At 38.6% G+C, this 20,013-nt stretch overlaps 1 protein-coding gene across 6 annotated transcripts in view; it reads right to left on the bottom strand.

The window, feature by feature from the left end:
• Positions 1 to 20,013, bottom strand: part of st18 (ST18 C2H2C-type zinc finger transcription factor) — a 39,876-nt gene that overhangs the window by 5,556 nt on the left and 14,307 nt on the right. For 3 of the 6 annotated variants that reach the window (XM_086172674.1, XM_086172675.1, XM_086172679.1), the window contains 14 exons: positions 15,784 to 15,896; positions 13,160 to 13,211; positions 12,365 to 12,395; positions 11,996 to 12,183; positions 7,800 to 8,495; positions 6,940 to 7,074; positions 6,038 to 6,128; positions 5,855 to 5,947; positions 5,145 to 5,353; positions 4,642 to 4,841; positions 2,524 to 2,769; positions 1,224 to 1,336; positions 533 to 595; positions 168 to 236 (listed from right to left, as the gene is read on the bottom strand). In XM_086172674.1, coding sequence (XP_086028800.1) covers positions 168 to 236; positions 533 to 595; positions 1,224 to 1,336; positions 2,524 to 2,769; positions 4,642 to 4,841; positions 5,145 to 5,353; positions 5,855 to 5,947; positions 6,038 to 6,128; positions 6,940 to 7,074; positions 7,800 to 8,495; positions 11,996 to 12,183; positions 12,365 to 12,395; positions 13,160 to 13,211; positions 15,784 to 15,896 — 2,299 coding nt within the window. Of the gene's footprint in view, positions 1 to 167; positions 237 to 532; positions 596 to 1,223; positions 1,337 to 2,523; positions 2,770 to 4,641; positions 4,842 to 5,144; positions 5,354 to 5,854; positions 5,948 to 6,037; positions 6,129 to 6,939; positions 7,075 to 7,799; positions 8,496 to 11,995; positions 12,184 to 12,364; positions 12,396 to 13,159; positions 13,212 to 15,783; positions 15,897 to 16,053; positions 16,193 to 20,013 lie in introns of those variants that run through there. The other 3 variants (XM_086172676.1, XM_086172677.1, XM_086172678.1) reach the window with 2 other exon arrangements.

The raw sequence follows: 20,013 nt of genomic DNA, 5'->3' as shown, positions 1-20,013 counted from the left end.
GCAGAAAAAAGTATCAAACTTCATATTAAGTATACACAAAAAAGGAAAAAGAAATACAAGCTGTGACCAAAGCCAAGGCTGCCTAATTTAATGTGATAAAATGCTGTAACAACAACAACAACAACAACAACATCAACATCAACAACAACAATTTTCCAAACACATACTTTAGTTCCTGAGAGTTGGCTGCCATCAGTGATTTGAGTGTTTTGTCAGCCAGGGGACATCCAGACACACTGGAGAGGATAAAGAGCTAACAGTCATTTTAATGCAGTCTTTGATCACAGCTGAATTAAGTAATCTTAACACAATGTCTCAATGCATATTTATCCAAAATTATTTCAAGCACAATTCCACTTCTTTATGAAGAAGCCTTTTCATGTCACTTTAAAGAGGCGTGTGATATAAAATCTCTACAAGCTCTGTGGCAAGTTTTCAAATGTAATAATCAACATAATTTAAAAAACAGCGCTGTTTCTTTGTCCATGTATCTGCTAGCTGGTGCTAATGAGCAAGAAATTAATTACACTACCTCCGATGCGATGCATAATTCCCTGTCACATGGCCACTGCCGTCACAGCCTGGGGTCGGACAGCTGCGGGAAAATACAAAACATTTAATACAGGGATTACTGCCCTTAGACGTGTCAAGCTTCAACTGATCTCACTGAGAACCTTTATGTTGGTATTAAAGAGGTATATGAGTTAGTACAGCGGGAAATTTAGTAGAAATTGATCAGATTGTTCAGTTGAATAATGTCTCCTAATGTCAATGAGGGAAATCTGAGTTGTGGAAACTAGAGGGTCCTACTTCTCTTGAGGTGTGATTCTCAGCAGAGCATGCACTTGAACTACAAGAGTCAGGAGTCATAAGCTTTCACAGGACATACAGGGAGAAAACTCACTTTCACATAGATACAATTCTGCTCCAAAAGAACCTGCAGACATCAGTTACAATGATGTGATACAGCCAGTGGACAGATCAGTGTGATTTGACACACTTATACTAAACTGTCCTATTTTAAACAAATATATGGTCCAGAATTACATTTATTATTACTGACCATCTGTCAAGCAACGGTTTAAATGGGAGGCAATTTTTTGCACAGTTCAATGAATAAAGATGCCTTGTGATACACCCCACCCCACACCCCCACCGCCCTCCTGACCACACATACACACACACACACACACACACATACATTGAAATAAACCCAAAAGTACCTCAAAAGCTCTTTTTTTGAGTCTCGTAAGAGCAGCTTGGCTTTAGAGCTTAACATGCTAACATCTCCTTGATAGTGTTGGTCCTCCAAGGTGATCTGATCCAAATCCTCCTGCTGAGAAATAAGACAAAATGCGTTCATGATATCTTGACACAATTTGTTGTGACCTAAAAGTCACTAATTAGTGAGAGACACTCTATAATACTCTTAAAAAATACAAAGCCCGGGGTTAGAGTGCAAGGCAAAGCGATTATGCTTAAGAATACTTATACAGTAGTAAACCATACATCCATTTAAAGTCATACTTAATCCAGACAGCATTTATGATGTACAGCCATGAAGTGTATGTTTTCTTTTTCTATAGACAGTGGTTTAACAGATGTTCTCTGGAAGTAGGATAAATGTTCTGATATCAATAACAAGTTATTGCCACCTTTAAAATTAAACCATTAATATCATTAGCATTAATACATATTATCTGAACAATTCAGGCGGCTGTACAAGTAATTAAAGTAGAGTTCCTGAACACAAGTCTACATGATACATATATGTTATATGTGTGTGTGTGTGTGTGTGTGTGTGTGTGTGTGTGTGTGTGTGTGTGTGTGTGTCTGTGTGTGTGTTTGTGTCTATATACACATATAAATACACTGTATGATCGATATTACATTTCAATACTGAATTAAAAAGACCGCTAATTTTTGTAAAAATGGTTCTTGCTTTGGATCATAAAAGTTAAGTTATAATTTGAACATCCATAAAATTTGTTGATTGTATTATTTGCGGGAAATTTTCAGGTTATGAAGATATTCCAGATTAGAGTAGTTTTAGACCAAACTGAGCCACTTAAACCTCTAGTTGGCTAAACGTCGATAAAGGACTGCAAAATCCAGTTTTCACCATAATAAAACTCCATGCACAGAGACAAATGTTAATGAACCATTTTGATAAAAAATGCTGAGCCTTTTCAATAGTTGATGTTTTCAAATTAAACAATAATAAAAATAAAACCTATTTTTTATTGGAGTTTTAAAGGGTTTAAGAGTAGCAGATTGCTGTGTAACTTTGACTCATGACCCAAGTGTTTCTCAGTTCCTGCCAGTACTGTTTTATGACCAATCATATACTCTTCTAAATTAGATTATTGCCCTGCTAGTGTGCATTGTTTAAAGTTTTTGACCAAATAATGATCAAGTTCTTGTCTTACACATTTCTAATTCTTGCACTCACTAATCGCATTTTTTTCTTTTCTTTTTCACTTGATCTCACTCAATGTGGCAGCATTAGCATCTTTTGTTTACCTCTTTGTCTTGTAAAACATGTGCTTTGCTGAAGTTTACAGGGATGGGGTTCTCCCAGTTGTCTCGCTCACACAGAGGATGATAGAAGGCGGGGCTGATCAGCACGCTTCCGCTCTTGCCCATGTTCAGCTCTGGAGGAGAGTGCGGGTCGTCTGAAGGTGCTTTAGTCTGGGCTCTTACGATATCCTTACATTTCTTCATGCTCAAGTCCAGGGTGCCATTTTCATCTACCTCTATGAGCATGTCCTAAACATAAAGAAGATATTGCAATAAAACAAATTATTTTTGATGTGTTTGTAGTCATTGCTCTTTGATGAAATCAAAGTGTTCAAACACAATGAAAACAAACTTCTTACATTACCCGCTATGTAAATATGTAAACAGTACACAAGGGTATAAATTAAACATTAGAATGTCCCATTAATATGACAGCAGTGATATAGTAACTTAGAGCTAACACTGTTTTTTCTTATAAACCTTACAAACAAACAAACAAAATAACGTATTCAGATAATGTATGCAGTGGTTATCTCATACCAGGCAAAGTACCAAACTAAGCCACTGATAATTCTACTAAACACACAGACATACACACACACACACACACACACACGAACACACACACATGTGCACACACACACAGACGCACAAAAATAATAATCACTGGTGTGTAGTTTTTCAGTGACAGCTGTGTCATCTGTTTTCTAGGACACACAACCAAGATGGCAGCTAAGAGGGGGTTGTGACTTCTAGGTCATCATTATTAGAGCAAAAATTAAAAAGCTCAATGTAACATAAGTTTCCTGGGTGACAGATGTGTTTAGCGTTTGTGCGCTGAAATGCAATAGCATGACAACTCATGGCTGTTTCATAGTATTAAAAGTTTTACCTCATTAAATACTGAAATCCTTTTGCATAAATGGAACCAATTATTAAACTCACGTGTTTCATTAAACCCCATACATCATTATTTTTGTTACTGAAAGGAGCCTTTTAAATCAATTATAAGGGAATACTTTCATGAACATGGGACGTGGCTGTCCACTTCAGTTATCCAGCCACATGATGATCTGTGACGAAAATAACACCAGCATAAAGCTAAAGGATGCTTACTTTAGATTTTTATTTCCTGGATAGCCTTACCATCATACCGATGACCCATTTTTTGACATAATTTATAAAAAGGAGAATAATGGTAAGATTCAAACTTTAAACTCAAACTAAATTGCCTATAAGCTTCTTTAAGGGCAACTTTTTTTTAGTGTATGTGTGTGCATATGCAGATAGACATCCAGTGACATATAACACTCTAAATAAGGCCCCTTTTTTCCAGACAAGAAAGCTGTTCTTTATTTTGTACATCTCAAGACAACTAAGCTGTAAATGAGAACAGATGATCAAGTTGCTAACACTGTTTTATTCATTCAGTGGGTTGGTACCTGGTACAGGGCCACATTCTCAGCTCAACAAGCTGGGAGACAAGGATCTGTGCTGTGTAGGTGTGGAAACCTTGAATCATCTACAGTACAGTGAGCTTGTATGTAACCCACAGAAGGTGATCAACGTTAATCACAAAGTGAGTTCGGACATGGTTGAGTACAGTGCGGTGGCATCGTTAATGACAGCAGAAGAGATTTCAAGGAGGAATTTGTACTAATTGAACTTTTAAGATTTTAACTGCGTTAGCTGATTGTCTTAATCCCATCAAATCTTTTCAAACTATCTGTTGAAGACATAGCCTATGCTGGCTCGTGATACTAAGCAAAATATCCTCTGCCATCTGCAGTGTGCAAGATGCGTTTTCAGACAACAGTCCAGTGTTTATACATGCCAGCTGATGTCAACTAAATAAAATGCAGTAGTACATGTTTAAAAAGATGAGTAGATGTAATAGGGAAAGAAGATTGATTGTATTTCTTCTTTTGATGTGATTACACAAATTTTCATTTGTGTACATTAAAGCTTTATGGAGTGGAACCTCCTTGTTTTTCTGCTCCCAGAGTGCCAGGCTCCCTTTGCCAAATTCTGTCTTTTGATGTCTTCCCTTTTTATACACAAATCAGAGTTCCTTTAAAATGACCACATTAAATACCTTTCCAAGTGGTCTGATTTGATTACCTTTGTAGAGGTTGCCAAGGGCCGGCCAGCAACAGCCTCCATGTTCTTCCGGTAGCGGGTGGAAAGGTTAAGGATAGCAGCAGTTGCTGCTGTGGCTTGGAGACTGTCTTCTTTTTTGAATGGACTTGGTGGGCTGTGCTGACCTGAGGCGGGCAAGCGGCCACCTGAAGCACCAAGGAAGCCAGGATACTGCTGAGGCGCTAAAAGACAAATAATTAGTGAATAATTGCCCCACTGAAAAACCAGGCACTCCAACGCACCGTAATAATAAGACACAGACAGCAAGGGATCAGTCGATCTCTATCATTTTACAACTTATTCTAGATGACGGATGCAAACTTTAAAACACAAGAAACAGGCCAATATCCGATTTGTTACGGACTAATTGATTTTGTGGCTTAAACTAGGCTTGCAAAAACATATGATGCAAAAATAGGTCGTCAGATCTGTCACCCTCTTCGCATACATCATAATTTGAGTCGAAAAAACAATATGAAACTTACAATCTGGAAAATGTGGGATTTCTTGTTCCTGTTTGGTCCCGTTTAGAGGCTGTTTCCCAAAGACCTGTGCATCAAAGCTGGCGTAATCAAAGCGGATTCTGCTGTACTTGTCAATGTCTTTTGTGAGGCTTGTTTGCAAGGCTGCTACTGGATGAGAGAGCCTGTAGTTTAGCTGGTTCATCTCTAATTTCTTTATTAAGCCGATGGCTCTATGAAAAGAAAGAAAATAAAGCTTTATTTTATGATGTAAAACTATATTTGAGATAAAATTGTGAAGCATACATATTATTTTTAAACTCTGGGATGCCAGTGCTTTTGTGCACATAGTCTGGGATCTGATGTGTGTTGTAGATCCACAGCCAGGTTGCCAGACTAATTAATATAGTAGGAGTGGGCATCCTGCCCATGATATATCCACGGGGAACAAAGAGTTCTGCTCTTTTATCATCTCTAATGGGGAGAAACTCACAGGACCAACAACCATTGCTGATGTCTGCTTGGAAAGCTTGAAATAGGCTGTGTTTTGTTGGGATCAGGGAATAAAAATATCCCACACACTCTTAAACAATAATAAGGTTTATCACTTTTGTGCATAGCCCACACTTTGGACCTCCAGTCCATCACATAACTACACAGGATTTTCCGGGCGCTTTATGCAATTATTTTTCTGCACACACGACTCTATTTAAAAAATTATCTCGGATTTTTACCTGGGTGAGCGATCAGGTGTTTGTCTGCATTTCAGGCCCTCGTCCTGAGGTTTGGAGACTTTTACAGCTGCAGCAATCGGGCAGCCCGAAAGACTAGGGAGGAAATCAAACACATTAGCCCGATGCTGTTATTCATCTATGAGGAAGGTGCCGAGTTCTTATGGATTTCTGCAGTGCATGTACCTCCGGTGGGTGCTACGGTTGCTGTTGACATGGCCCCTTCCTGTGCACCCGGGTGTAGGGCACTTGAGGACGTTCTCGTGCATGGCCAGTACTGTGAACACAAGGACACAGAGGGCTGAGAGAAGCTCAGCAGAAGAACTACGTTCGAAATAACTCAACATAATCATACTAAAAGGTAAAAAGATAATAAAAACATAAATATGCGCAAATATTTTTCGACATGCAATAATGATTTATGTAGCTGGTTGCAACGCAAGAACCTAAAGAGCAAAGATCTTACAGACACAGAAACAAGAAAAGAAAAAAGGCCTTTTTCAGCGTGAGGAATACTGTAATGTGGCTGAAATGTAAATAGCTTAGTGCAAAGAAGAGCGTAACAAGACAGCTGATTATATTCTTCAAAACAGACGCGTCGTTAAAGGTCCGCTCGGTATCCTTAGAAACTTCTTTTCTGTCCATGTCCTCCAATTAGTTTGTTGTAGTTGTCGATTTATTTTTGAATACAGTGTTAGCTCGCCCTTTGATTTGCAAATACTGCCTCCATTCTAAGAGCATGCGCCTTTTTTGAAAAAGTTAATTACTTTTTCTGTTGCTTTTGTAACATAACTGTTTAATGTTGAATGTTTGTTGAGTTATATTGAAATGACTTTACAATCACCAGCATGAAAATAAAAAGAATTCAATATTCACACATTACAACACATTAGAAGAGACGGAGGGAGGAAAATTCTCTAAGTTCATTTGAAAAGTGTCATGCACATCATCACTGAATTAATTTAAATGTTAAAGCAATGTCTTGCTAAGAGGATTGAAATGGCTGGCTGATTTTAAATCCTGCTAGTTTATATGTACAAACTATTCAATATACTGTACATATACGCACAACTCCTCGTGTGACTTACTCTCTGGGGGAACGCGAACTTTATGAGGACACCCAGACAAACTCCTGTGATGGGGGTACAAGCCAGTCACATGACCAGTGCCATCACAACCAGGAGTTGGACATTTTATATCCTTTTTATCCGCCCGTGGAGAATCTGTGGAGATAGTGATCCAGATTTTACAGCGAGTTAACACAAGAAGCCTGAACTACAGCCAGTGAGTCTTTGCAATTAATATCTAAACAAGGAAGAATAATTGGTAAGTGATAAAATCATCCAATGTTCTTGTACCATGCTGTATGCATATTGTACGTGGGAGATCAGACTGAAATATCATGCAAAGCCAAACACTTTTTTTTTTCCACAAAATGCATATTAATCTGTCATTTTAGTTAAGACTGCAGTTCAACAGAGTACTCACTTCTTAATACCCATCCATCCAAAGATTACATCTAGGATTACACATTTAGCCACAGTCATTTGAAGAATCAGATGGAAACATGAGAGGTACTTTAGGAGGATTTAAGACTTATGGTCATGGTTAAATATCCAGTTGATTCCTATCAAAATCCAATATTCTGAGTAATAGCAATTCCATTGGAATTTTTTTCTCTTCATTATTTTAGTCTGTTTATTTACTAATTCACTTGTTGCCAAAATTTTTTTAATACTTAAGAGGATTTCCCCCCACAGAGTCCCCTTCATGCATCTGGTTCTTTGATTCTTTTTCATGTTTTTATGAGTACTCAATCTTTCAAATCACAATTGTCTATCTGATTTATATCTATTTGTGACGCCCAAAAAACATTTTAAATGACAAAGATTTCCCAGTGAGTCCGTTCTGCTTTTGCATTGCGGTCGCTCCCCTTTTTCGCCGTTACCTTTTCCTCCATGATAGCTGAGCCTGCCGTCCATGTCCATCATTCTATGGTGCCTTCTCTCGTTCGTCATCTGGTCCATGAGGAATCGGTCCATCTCTCTGTACGCGTGGTGTAGAACTTGTCTTTGCTCTGTCTGTAGAGCTATGGCCTGCTCTAACAGGCTCAGGTTCACCCTCCCTCGGCTCATTTCCAGGCCTCTCTCGTGAAGGCCCAGTGCCCAGCCCTCCAACCGAGGAGGCCTCTCTGCCTCCGATTCCCCCTCACTGTCCTCCTCTGAGGGGAGCAGCCTGTATCTCAGGGCCTCAGTCTGAAAAATGCTTTCTCTACCCATGGAGCCACCTAGTTCTGACTGAGGTTCCTCTTTCACGTGGCAATTAATGCCTAAATACTCTTTAGAGGCTCTGGAAGGACTGGAGCCGTTGGCAGACAAAGGCAGAGGCTCCCATTCAGCTTCACCCTTGTCTCTGTACGGACTCTGTGGGGAGGATGTGCCACTCATTCTGTCATGACTTTGGTCTTCTGCTTTGCCGTTCAGGAGTTCCTCTTCCTCTTCCTCCATCTGAGGTTCAGGTGTGTCAACCTCACGTTGTGGCGAACCGTTAGACGTGACTTCAGACCATCCTTGCGAATCGCTGGACTTCATTTCACAGTAGCTGTTTCTGTTAGCCTCCCCGTGTAGTGTATTTAGGATTTCATCTAAAAACCAAAAGGAAATGCTTGTTATTTAGCATGTTTTCAACGCTTTAAAAAAAACATATATATATTATTTTGTCAACAGTTACCACACCGAGTACATCTTTGTAATCTTATGTAAATCCATTTAAGGTATTAGTTTTTGTGTCACTTTGCTATGAATAATATCTTCAGGAAAAACATGTTTTCCTGAGACCCGTGACAATCATGAAAAATGATAATCATAAGGTCACAGGACCAAGGAATTAGTCAAGTATATTTAAGATTTAAAGCATCTGACCCTTCTTTGTGCTGGCTAAACATAAACCTGGACATGGGGAAGAGAATTGTTTTCTTCTTGCTCTGTGTTTCCAACTGGAGCAACAATCCAACATAGATTTAGGGCAAGATTATAGAGGGATTTACAGTACGGTGAAAATCAGTTTTTTAATTAGTTATGTGTATTTTTAAGTTGAAGCTAAGCAGCAATATGTTGTCATCGGCACATAACTGATGTAAAAACATAATTATTGTTTCTGGAGATGAAAACAACGAAAGTGAAGAGGTTTCCCAAAAACACAGATGGTGTAAAATAAAATAAAAATATCCAGCGATAAGACGAGGGATATCTGTGAGCTGCTGCTGCCCCATTGACAGAGCAAGTATACACTTCTGTCAAGACATTAAAATAATTCTTCAGGAGAAAAGCATAAAAGACAGAAATGACTAATTTGCGCATCAAACATGAATTACAATACCCACAAAATGCAGGTGATAAAATATATGAATCTAGTTTTTAAAAATCTACAGCACAATCCACAATCATTGACACAATCAAGACATTTGTAATATCAAATTAAATGAAATTGCAAGACATCAAGAAATGATGAGAGGGTTAAATAATGAAATGTTGATTTGCTGCAATGCCATCCCAAAAGTAGCATTAATCTTTTTTGCAGATTGATAAATATAATGTAAGTGAATGAAAAAAGTGAAAGAAATTGTTATCAAGTAATCTAAAAGATAAATGAAAACAAGAATATAAAAGGGTCTATGGTATGTTTATCTCAGTCATGATTTAATTCCCCATAATACCTTGCACTATTTAGTAAATATTGCCCCATTATTATTGATGTTCTTTTTCATTTTACACTAGACATTCGTTTCATGCAAACTATTTTCTACTTCGCAGCATGCAAAATGCCATCATTAATTGAATTTTCATTGCATCTCCATTTCTGTCTTAACAAAAATCCAGAAAATCCTTATCACATGTATAAAAAGCTGCACGATTTTGTGACGATTTATGCACTGAAAATCTTATCAGCAAAATAGACAAAGAGGGTTAGACTTATCCCATAAAAAGCATCTGAAACAAGACTTTATTAACTCCACTGATTATAATAAGTCATGGTCAGTGATTAACAATGGAAAGCTATCATCTGGATTGATTTAACAAAATCTCTCTTGATCCTCCCGAACCATTCAAACTTATGCTCTGTTAAGGCTCTTTGGGCTGTGAGGCATTTCACTTTCTGTAGGTTTCTATCCTCTAAAGTGGCTAGACATCACAGACTAGAGCAAATAGAGGATTCAATTTGGTGGAAAAGATAGATAGAAATGGATTGTGAGAATCAAATCGGGCTGCTCAGGATGATACAGATACAGGCATTATCAGATGAAATCAGTTATTAAATGGGTACAGCAGAAAAACTTAATCCTCATCAAAAAAGCTTTAAAAATGTGTATGAAACACCCTTGAATAGTTGTATTTTTGAATACATAAGTTTAGTGCGATGTCATGTAAGTTATGCTGCATAGTTATACATTTTGTTCTCTGCAATCCTTCTATTTTATTTCTAGTACCTATACTTGATGAAAAAAAAAATCCAAGTGTGTGTATATACATACATACACACATACATACATATATACATATATATATATATATGTATATATATGAAAAGGGATCTCAGACAAACACTGCTGAATGAAAAATGACAGCCAGTTACACGTATTTACATTTATGAAGCGGGCAACAAGCATTTCATTTTTCATCCAGATGGACTCACAGGCCTGACACAGCCGCGTACAGTCAAACAAGCACACGGACATATATACACACACACAGACACAGAAATGCGTTGAAAAAGGAAAGAAATGGAGAAAAAAAAACTTGGATCCCTCCGGTGGTTTGTGTGTTGGAACAGGTGAACAGTTTGTACTCCAGAATAGCCATTACCAGCACTCTGCAGCAGGGCTGCAGTTGGCTGGAGTTGAACACAGTGTGGCTCGACCAAACGAGAGGCTTATTTCCTTTTTTTTTCTCCCTTTTTGTAAAAATGCAGATATGACCAGCTTCCCACCGCTAAAATCTTACAGCCTTGAGTCCACTTTTCCAATTTTTGTTTTTCAACAGAAAATAGCCCCTGAATCCTTCAACAACAGAGAAAAATGTTCATCAAGACCTGTGTTTATTTGACACTATTCAGACATTGCAACATTTGTTCTGGCTGCATTTCGTATTGTTTGCTCTGTTCCACCGGCTATACCGAGAAACGGGAAAAAAGGAAAATGTCTATAGTTAAACCGACCTGATATCTACTATGTTGACTGCGTGACTACAAGGGAAAAAAAAGAGATGAGGCACAGTGAAGTATCTAAATAATTGTAATCTAATACGAACTGAGGAAAGAAATAAATTCCATTTCCATTGAATCCTCATAATTCAGTCAGCTACTCTCCTGGTTCATTTAACAACACACATGTGTACTATAATGAGCTGTAGACATTATGCCTAATTATGTATTAGACTGTGTTAGAGGGACTAACAAAAGCTTTTGAAAGGGACAATTACGTTTGTTGCTTAGTTACATCGTTAAAAATATACCAAATCAGTACAGATTATAGTGGTGAGAATGCACGTGTACCCATGGTCTTTGCTGCCAAAAGGCTCAAAAGAAAACATTTTTGCTTGTGAAAAGCACAGTATCATGAATGAAAACAAGTCATTTTTAACTTTTGATTAAATGATGCTGCGGTGGAGAAGTCTTTGGAAAAATCAAAACCGCGAAACATCCGCCGTCATTTTGCCAAGCAATGCTGACAACTAATTTGTTTTACACAATAGACAACGTCAATTAAATTTCAATGTAAAAGAATGGAGGAATTTTCATTTAAATCAAGAAATTGGCCCAGTCTCCGATTTAGTTTTTCACTCTATGGATTGAATGGGTTTGGACTGGCCATTCAAGGACAGATGAGGGGTCTGAAATCTGGCCTCATCAAAAGAGGGTATAGCCAAGCCAAAACTATCATGGCTGATCAGCTGTCAAAACTTCAATTTGAGGACGTGAGACACAACTAATGTGGACCCAGCAGTGTAGTCTTTCACTTCCACTGCACAATGACTGCGACTGCTGGCTGACGGCAGAGGGAGGGAAATATGAATGCAACAGATGGGATTTTAAAATTCAGCGTCAATTGTTCATCAAAACAGACAAAACAACAGGACATCTGTTTACCTGCTGGAGTGTCAATGTTCCTCAGCTCTTCTTTGTCCTGCGGTGATGCCAGGTCCTCGCTCTCCTCTTCACATGCCTCGCTGGGACTGTAGTGGCGGGGCTTCATCAGCAGGGACTTTCTCTTGTTGATGGGGGTGCCCTGCACCCCTTCCTGAGCACTTCTCTTCCTCGCCATCGGCCCATATGGACTGAAGGGAAAAGGTCAACAAAGGTCTTGGTGGCTGTTCAAGTTTACTCAGTCCAAATATTACATGTTTACAGACATTTTAAGAGATAAAGTGAAATCTCTCAACAGTCACCCCAGGCCTTATTTTTTTTTTTGTAGAAAATGGAATAAACGTGAAACAAAAAGAAGCAATTTCTCCTTACTTGGGTGTTTCAGTCATGCATTCGGAGAGCCCTGTGAATCAAAGGCCGAAAAAGAAACAGTCATTTTATCGGGTAAGACAGACAAGTGCCTGATTAAATTTCAAGGTGAGTGATAAATGCTTATCAAAAATCTCATACAAACATTTCTTTCTTTATATTATAAAACTGACACCATAAGCACCGAGACCACATTATCCAGTATTTAATCATAATTAATCATACTGACCTTAACAACAGCACTTGAAATAAAAGGGAGGACAGTGGCTTCCCCAATAAACTGAGCCCTTTTTTTTTTTGTCTGCTCACTTTGTAGTAGCCCTGCTACTCCTTCGCAAGTGCTGACAACATGATCTAAAAGGGTAAATCAATTTTCGCAGAGGCCTGCGTGAATCTCATTCACAAGTTCTGCCCCTATACTTCTATGAAGCACAGCCAATAATTACACTTTGCGTGAAGTTCCACAGATATAGTAATGGCTTCAGCGTGAGCAGACAAGCCTCAGAGGCCCTGAGCACTTGGATAATGACATATTCAGTTTAGAGGTTTTCAATCAAACATTACATACACACTCCTTAAATCATTTGAACCAGTGTTCCAGTTGAATGAAGTAATTCCCCTCTGAATAATGAAATGGCAGTGCAGTGCACTTCAGACTGATAAGATAATACATAAAATTGACAGTTATAAAGTTGGGTTGTTGAACTGATACCCCGAGCCCCATGATGATAAGTGGAACATTGTGCATGCGATTGTGTGACCACGTGTACATGTGCATGCAGAAAAAGACATACTCACCAGCACTATTGGTACATGATTTCACAGTTTGTTCTTCACCCTCAGAATCCATCTGTAAAAAAATAATAAAAATATATATGTGTGGTAAATGTAAGTATCTCGTGAATCAGATTGATTGTAAAATTAAAATGTAACCATGTGTGTATATTCCACTTAATAATACAACTTAGAATAATGCTAATGTTTTGTATATTGCCGATCGACTGAGAGAAAGGCAGGGAATTATAAAAACAACCAAAACATAACTTTGTTGAATATACTCCCATGATAAGGAACCTTAAATGTCTGGCATGGCCCCTTAATTGAATCGCGTCATCCCTGGTCCATGTTTCACCTCCCTAAAGTTTCATAAACATTTGCCTAACTTTATATCCCATTAACACAGACACGAGAAATGTTCAGACCTGTTTCAAAAAAGTGAAAAAAAAAGGTTATTTTTTAATTCCAACAAATTAACAAATGTTGGAGAATATTATTACCTCTACCAAGGAGGTGATAATGTTGAAAAAGTTTCAAAGGTGAGAAAAAATTGTAAATAATGACATTGAAGTATACAGACAATACAGTGTGTTTAGACAAAAATAGTTGCAAAATCCCATCCACTCTCGCTGGCTGCAGCTTGTGGGTCCCAAATAAAACCTATTAAACATAATTATTCCAGGCTGATGGTGGTGTATAGTGGTCACAGGCCAGTGAAATCTGTGAGTCATAGGATATGCTGTTACTTTTTTCTGGTAATGGGAAACATGACTCCTCTCTCTCGTTTGCTGTTGTGATTGAAGGCACTGACCTGTCATACATTTATAATAGGGGAGCAGGTGTGGCAGTGATGGACCTTAATTTCCTTTAATAAACCTTTTATGTGCCACACTCTTAATGCCACGCTGGGCCCTCAGAGGTCCTGCTCATAATAGGTTCATTACTTTTGATTACTACAGCCTATTGAGACAAACAACTCCCAAACACTATAGATTACATTCTGTAAAAACTGAATATACCTCATTAGTTTGTAGCACTTTTCCACACATACATGTTACAATATTTTGTATAAAATCATTGTTCTGTATGTGACATGTTGCACTTGTGTTTGACATCAACAAAAGTTTGAAATGATTTTATCATTGTTATCAATAAATATTCCAACGGTCTCAACACATGTTTATTTCCAGACTAAGACCGACATTTTAAATGAGCCCCAAATATGTATTATATATTTAAACTCTATTTGATTACATAAAATAAAGCTTATATTGTAACTATAAATTAATTTGATTAAAGTCAGCATCACCCGGAAATATATCGACTAATGCATCAGAACTTTTAAATATGTAAAAGCACCAAGGGTCTGTTCAGCAAATAAAACATAAATAGTGTTGTTCAGTTTTGCATAATAAAATTGTGTACTTAGTTTCATACGTTATATAAGTCTGAGTCAGATGAGCTATTTGACAGTGTCGCTCGAAAGGGGACTCACAGGTACATTTCTTAATTCTAATGATAAAAATGACAGGTGGCAGTAATCAAGAGCTAAACTGAATGTAACTGACTGAAGAAAAGTAACAAGACAAGAAGGAAGGTCTCAGACGGTGTGCATGTGTGTCTATGTCTGTGTGCATGTCTGTGTGCATGTGTGTGTGTGTGTGTGTGTGTGTGTGTGTGTGTGTGTGTGTGCGCCTGTGGAATTGGTACTCCTGGCATAGAAACAACAAGGACGAACGTGTGAAACTCTGTGTTTACAAAAGCAGGACAAAAAGTTAAATTACAGGTTCAATGGGATGCTTTATTAAATCTAGATGAGAATGTTATTAAATTAATCTGTTTTTATTTTTAATGGGCATCTTTTTTTTGATAAATAAATATACTGCTTTTGCTTTGCTCGATTTCATACATAAGTACAAAAAGTACAAAGTACAAAAGTAAAGATTTCGTTACAATTTGGATGTGGATATACAGATCCAGTGGGTTTGGAAATGTCAGAAATTTTAAGCATCATCTCATGCGATACCTGATGATTGACCTTAATAGTCCTAAATAGTTTTCCCCTGTTTTATAGGCTTATTTCAAACACACACGCACACACATTCAAAATAGAAATCTGGTCCCGTCATAATTCAGATCCAATCTATTTCTGCCCCACTGTCCTCTACACACATTCATTAACGCACACACACACACACACTCACATGCACACACACACTTACACACACACATACACACATACACACTCATACTCACACTCACACACACACGCACACACACACACACACACACGCACACACACACACACACACACACACACACACACACACACACACACACATATTAATTGCTCACACACATTAACATAACATAGCCACTCTACACATGTTGCATTTCAAAAAGTTCCATCATGGACAAATGTGGTTAAGAAGATCTAACAACTATATGCTTTTAAAGGTGATAATAATAAAAATAGATGTCCGCCATTTGCCTAAAAACCCTAAAAGTAAAATCCAGTCTTGGTGTGTGCAACTTATCCTATTTATCCAAAACACAGCACAATCAATTGTCCCTTTTCGCATCTCAAGACTCACAATAAATGTTTCAATTATTAATTCAATTTAACTTCCGGAGTTTTTACTTACCTCTGCTTGTTGTTTTCTGAATGCTCTGTAGGAGAAGATGCCAGATCCAGACTGTCCTCCCTGTACAATGCTTTCACACTGGTCCCTCAGGAGGTGATCGTGTAATTCATGCCCTGTAAACAGACAGCGCATTAGAAAACTTAAGAACAAGGCCAATGGACACAAAGCGCCAATAAAAATGAACTCCGTATGCAGAAAACTCGTTTCTCACTATTTATTTTCAGAGAACGTGCTATCGGAAAAAGTGGAAAGAGCATGTGAATACCTTACATGGGATAAGGAACATGATGTAAATTGATTGCCGGGCACAGATCAAATTGCTCGCTTCAAATTAATACAAAACATCCAAGAGGGAAAACAAGAATGAACAATGAGTACATTAAGCCTCTTCACTTCACAGATCTTATTATGGAATTATTTATTTCTGTTAGCTTTGGAAAAAAAAAGCATCTTCTTAATTATAGCTCACAGAGCGTTTCCCCAGAAAAACAAAACTGGGGGAAAAAAGAGGAGGAGGAAGGGGGTGCATTCAGTCAGCCTCATTAGCATATGAAAAAGACTCACGACTATTTGAGCTGGTTCATCATCTGCTGAATCATATTTATGCACCCTCCACCCCTCCCTTATACACACACACATGCACACACCCCAGGTCCAACACAAATAATGGTTCTCAGAGGACAGTTTCTCTGCGTCTAAGACAGATTTCTCTGGGGGAAAGGAAGCAGCGTGATGCTGAGGGTCTATGAGATTTTCTATGTGTTAATCTGGGTGCTAGCTGTCCTTGAGCCCAACCCATTCCCCCCTAACCCCATCTGCTTGCATTCCCACCACAGAGGAGAGAATGGACTATGACTGGGGGAGAAAGAGAGACCCTTCCCAGTCCAGCAATCATGAATAACCATTGCCTCGCACCATTATCACAAGGCTGGATCTAGGTTGGGCTGGTGAAGAGAAAATGTCTGTTAAATAAAGAAAAAAAGAGACAATTCTGACATTGCCCTCACCACACTCATATTTTGTTATAAGTGATGCTATCATTACTATTTTCATATAATGCCCTTTTAATACTGTGCAGCTGCTGTGGATATTTATCAGTGACCTTGAGTCTTTGAGTCTCCTTGTTCCCTGCTTATCCATGCACTTGGGACACTCTTGTGTAATTAACACAGACATTATTGTGATGGAGTGAAAAACTCAATGCAACTGTGCAGATACCTCATCTCGGAACCAATAAAGCAGGCCAGAGTCGCAAAGTAAGATTCTGGAGACCATAAAATTAATTACATTATTTACATTTCCTTCAGATAGAGGGGTAGAGGCGAGATGATAGTGGCAAATGAGATTACACAAAATAAGATTTTGAAATGTCAGTGCTGCACACTCAACCAACCAACTGTTATGATTAGATTACTCTTTTAATATAATTACTGTCTAAAGCTGTGTGAGGAAATAATGCATACATAAAAACAGGAACTGTGTCCTAACTGATTCCCATCCTGTGCTCCACGAGCCTTTTTCTCTTAACCTCTCTTCAACAGTATCATTTTGAATTATAGGGAACGGATGGGTGCTCTGTGCAAGGTCACTGTCTGCTGTGTACTCCCACCCTCTACCCACCCACACCCCCTCCTTGTTTTTGTTTCTTCTTCCAGAAGCACACTGAGTGAAGGGTTAAAACTGGAATGGATTTAATTATGGAATGAATGGAATTATAATGCGCCTGCAGCAAGTTTTCCTCCTTATTTATTAAAGCAGCTGATGGGCCAGGTTTGATGAGCCACTTCTGGCATAATTGAGTCATCACACAAAGAGGGTTCCTCGCATTCAGAGTGGTTTTATCAGCAGCAAACAGACCTGATTACTGGCAATTACACTCTGATCTAGGGGAAGGAGAAAAAAAGGGTAAATGTGCAGGGTAACTTCTGTGTTTATAGTTTACCCCAGGAATAATTTTCACATTAATTTTACATGGTAAGTGTTTCTGTTTATGTACAATAAGAGCAAAACAGCGCAAGATACAACCTTTTACTTTCATTTTTCCTTGTAATGAATGTGCCAGGGTATGGAGAGTGGATCTTATTTTATATTTACCCTATAGGAGTTTTGAGGAGTGTTACCATCGATAAAGCAGGGAATCAGCAAAAAAATAAATAAAGTTTGTGAAGGTGCAGCCAATGGTGAGTCGGCAGTAATTTAACTGCTTGCATAGTGATCATACCTTCTCAGTGCAAAGCAGGTACAATCGTATAGAGAGAGCGGGCAAACGCTATTTCCATTTTTCATTGACATGCAAATAGATTCATGGAGAGTAAATTAAGCTTTACTGAGATTAAAATCAACTTCTGTTCAGGGAGTATTTTGATAAACAACTTTAATTTTTTGTCTTTTTTGTGCGATGGCCAGGGAGCCTAAATACCAGCTGGACATTAGAATAATAGCCGAGTTATATTTTGGGAATGAGGGGAAGGAAAATAGATACATAATATCTAATTTATATGTTTAAAACTTGGCTTAAACTGTTGAGTGTTTTCACAGTGTTTAATTGTTGGTTGTAAAAACCGAATCTCCACTTAACAGCTCTATAAATTTTACATTTCCAGTTGCACCCGGGGACCAAACAGAGTAGACAGTTTAGCCCTAAATGTTTTAAAGTATCCAAACAACATTACGTGTGATCCCCATTGCCGCAAGCGAAAACGATAATGACCTCAAGCGTGTCATATGACCTTTTGAATAAATGTAGACTATTAATCAAAATGAAAGGGTATTAATGAGATGGAAAGCTACGATGATTCCGGATTCATGCAGACGCAGTGGAAAATCTTGAAGTCAACTGCAATTTCAGATATAACAGCCTCACAGTTACCCTGACGGCCAACCAAAGTGTTTGTGCCTTTTGCCAAAGAGTACTTTTATAGAGGAGCGTATTGGCATCTTATCACTTCTCCAAGACAGAGAAGCTTCAATAAAAGAACACAGCTCACAGAATTCTTAACAGACAATTAGGAGCCTGGCTAGCCACTGTCGCTTCAATGATTTGTTATGATGGCATAACTACAGGGGAAACTTGTTATTGGACAGAGTTAGCAAGAGTCCCATAAAAGAGTCAGATGGTGACACCTTTGCCGAGGTGATTTATAAACCTTGTAATCGCTTTCCAAAGTCATCCCGAAGCCTTCCCTCTAAATTGAGTTCATCTGGAGCCGGACCACACAGACGCACCAAGTCCAGATCGTTTCTTCTGACATCAAAGAGCCAATTTTTTTGTTTTTGACCAAATTTCTGGTGCTTTTAGTTCCTGTATGAAGGGGGCCTCCACGATATGCTATTTTATTTGTGAATTTCAATCCAATTAAGAACACGAAAATATTGAGACAAATAAAATTAGTATCTCCTTGCACTGCACTATGCATCAATAGCATATTAAATTGAGCGGGAGACAATTTATCCATTGGCAAGACTCCAGTCTGCCAAACTACTCTCATGTTACTTAGAATCTTTGAATTCTGTTGTGAACATGTTTTTTTCAAACCTGTCTAATTTGGGGACAGGTGTTTGGGGAAAAAGAAGTTCCAGCCCCGGTGTAACAATGAGCAGAGTAATCCTGCTCATTGTCCCTGCCCAAGGAGGCCCTTTTATGGAGGTAGCTGCATGAATGCTACCAGGTGGTCTGCAATTTGGATACACGTAGTAACTATTCCAGCTAATCCCCAATCACAAAAGGCAGGTCTCCAGCACTGAGGGGCTCTCAGGGGCAAAGGGAAAAGTTTACCTCGAACACACAGTATCTGAAAGGAGTCAGGGACTCGAGCAGTGATTTCTAATCAGATTGCACTGAAGTGAACAGCTCGCATGGCAGCTGTAGTTTTCCCAGGGTTAATTACCTTTCACTGCTCTCTCTAAATGAGTCAGCTGTTCCTGTCATTAAACAACTCCACTCTATCTCTGCTCCTCTGTCCTCCACACACGTGCAGTTGCACACACACACACACACACACACACATACACACACACACACACACACACACACACACACACACACACACACACACGCACGCGCGTGCACACACACAGACACATATGTGCGCGCACACATACAAGGAGCATGTGCACGCGCGTGCACACACACACACTGTGTTTTCATCACTTCAGAGGACATTACATTGGCTTGAGTTAATCTCTGCACTTGCTTCTGAGAGATAGACCCCAGTCTGCAACATCCAAACC

This window comes from Fistularia commersonii, chromosome 25 (assembly GCF_037954325.1).
Source record: "Fistularia commersonii isolate RoL2024-O1a breed Wild chromosome 25, RoL_Fcom_v1.0, whole genome shotgun sequence".
Lineage (NCBI taxonomy): Eukaryota > Metazoa > Chordata > Actinopteri > Syngnathiformes > Fistulariidae > Fistularia > Fistularia commersonii.
This window is presented reverse-complemented; position numbering and strand designations above follow the sequence as displayed.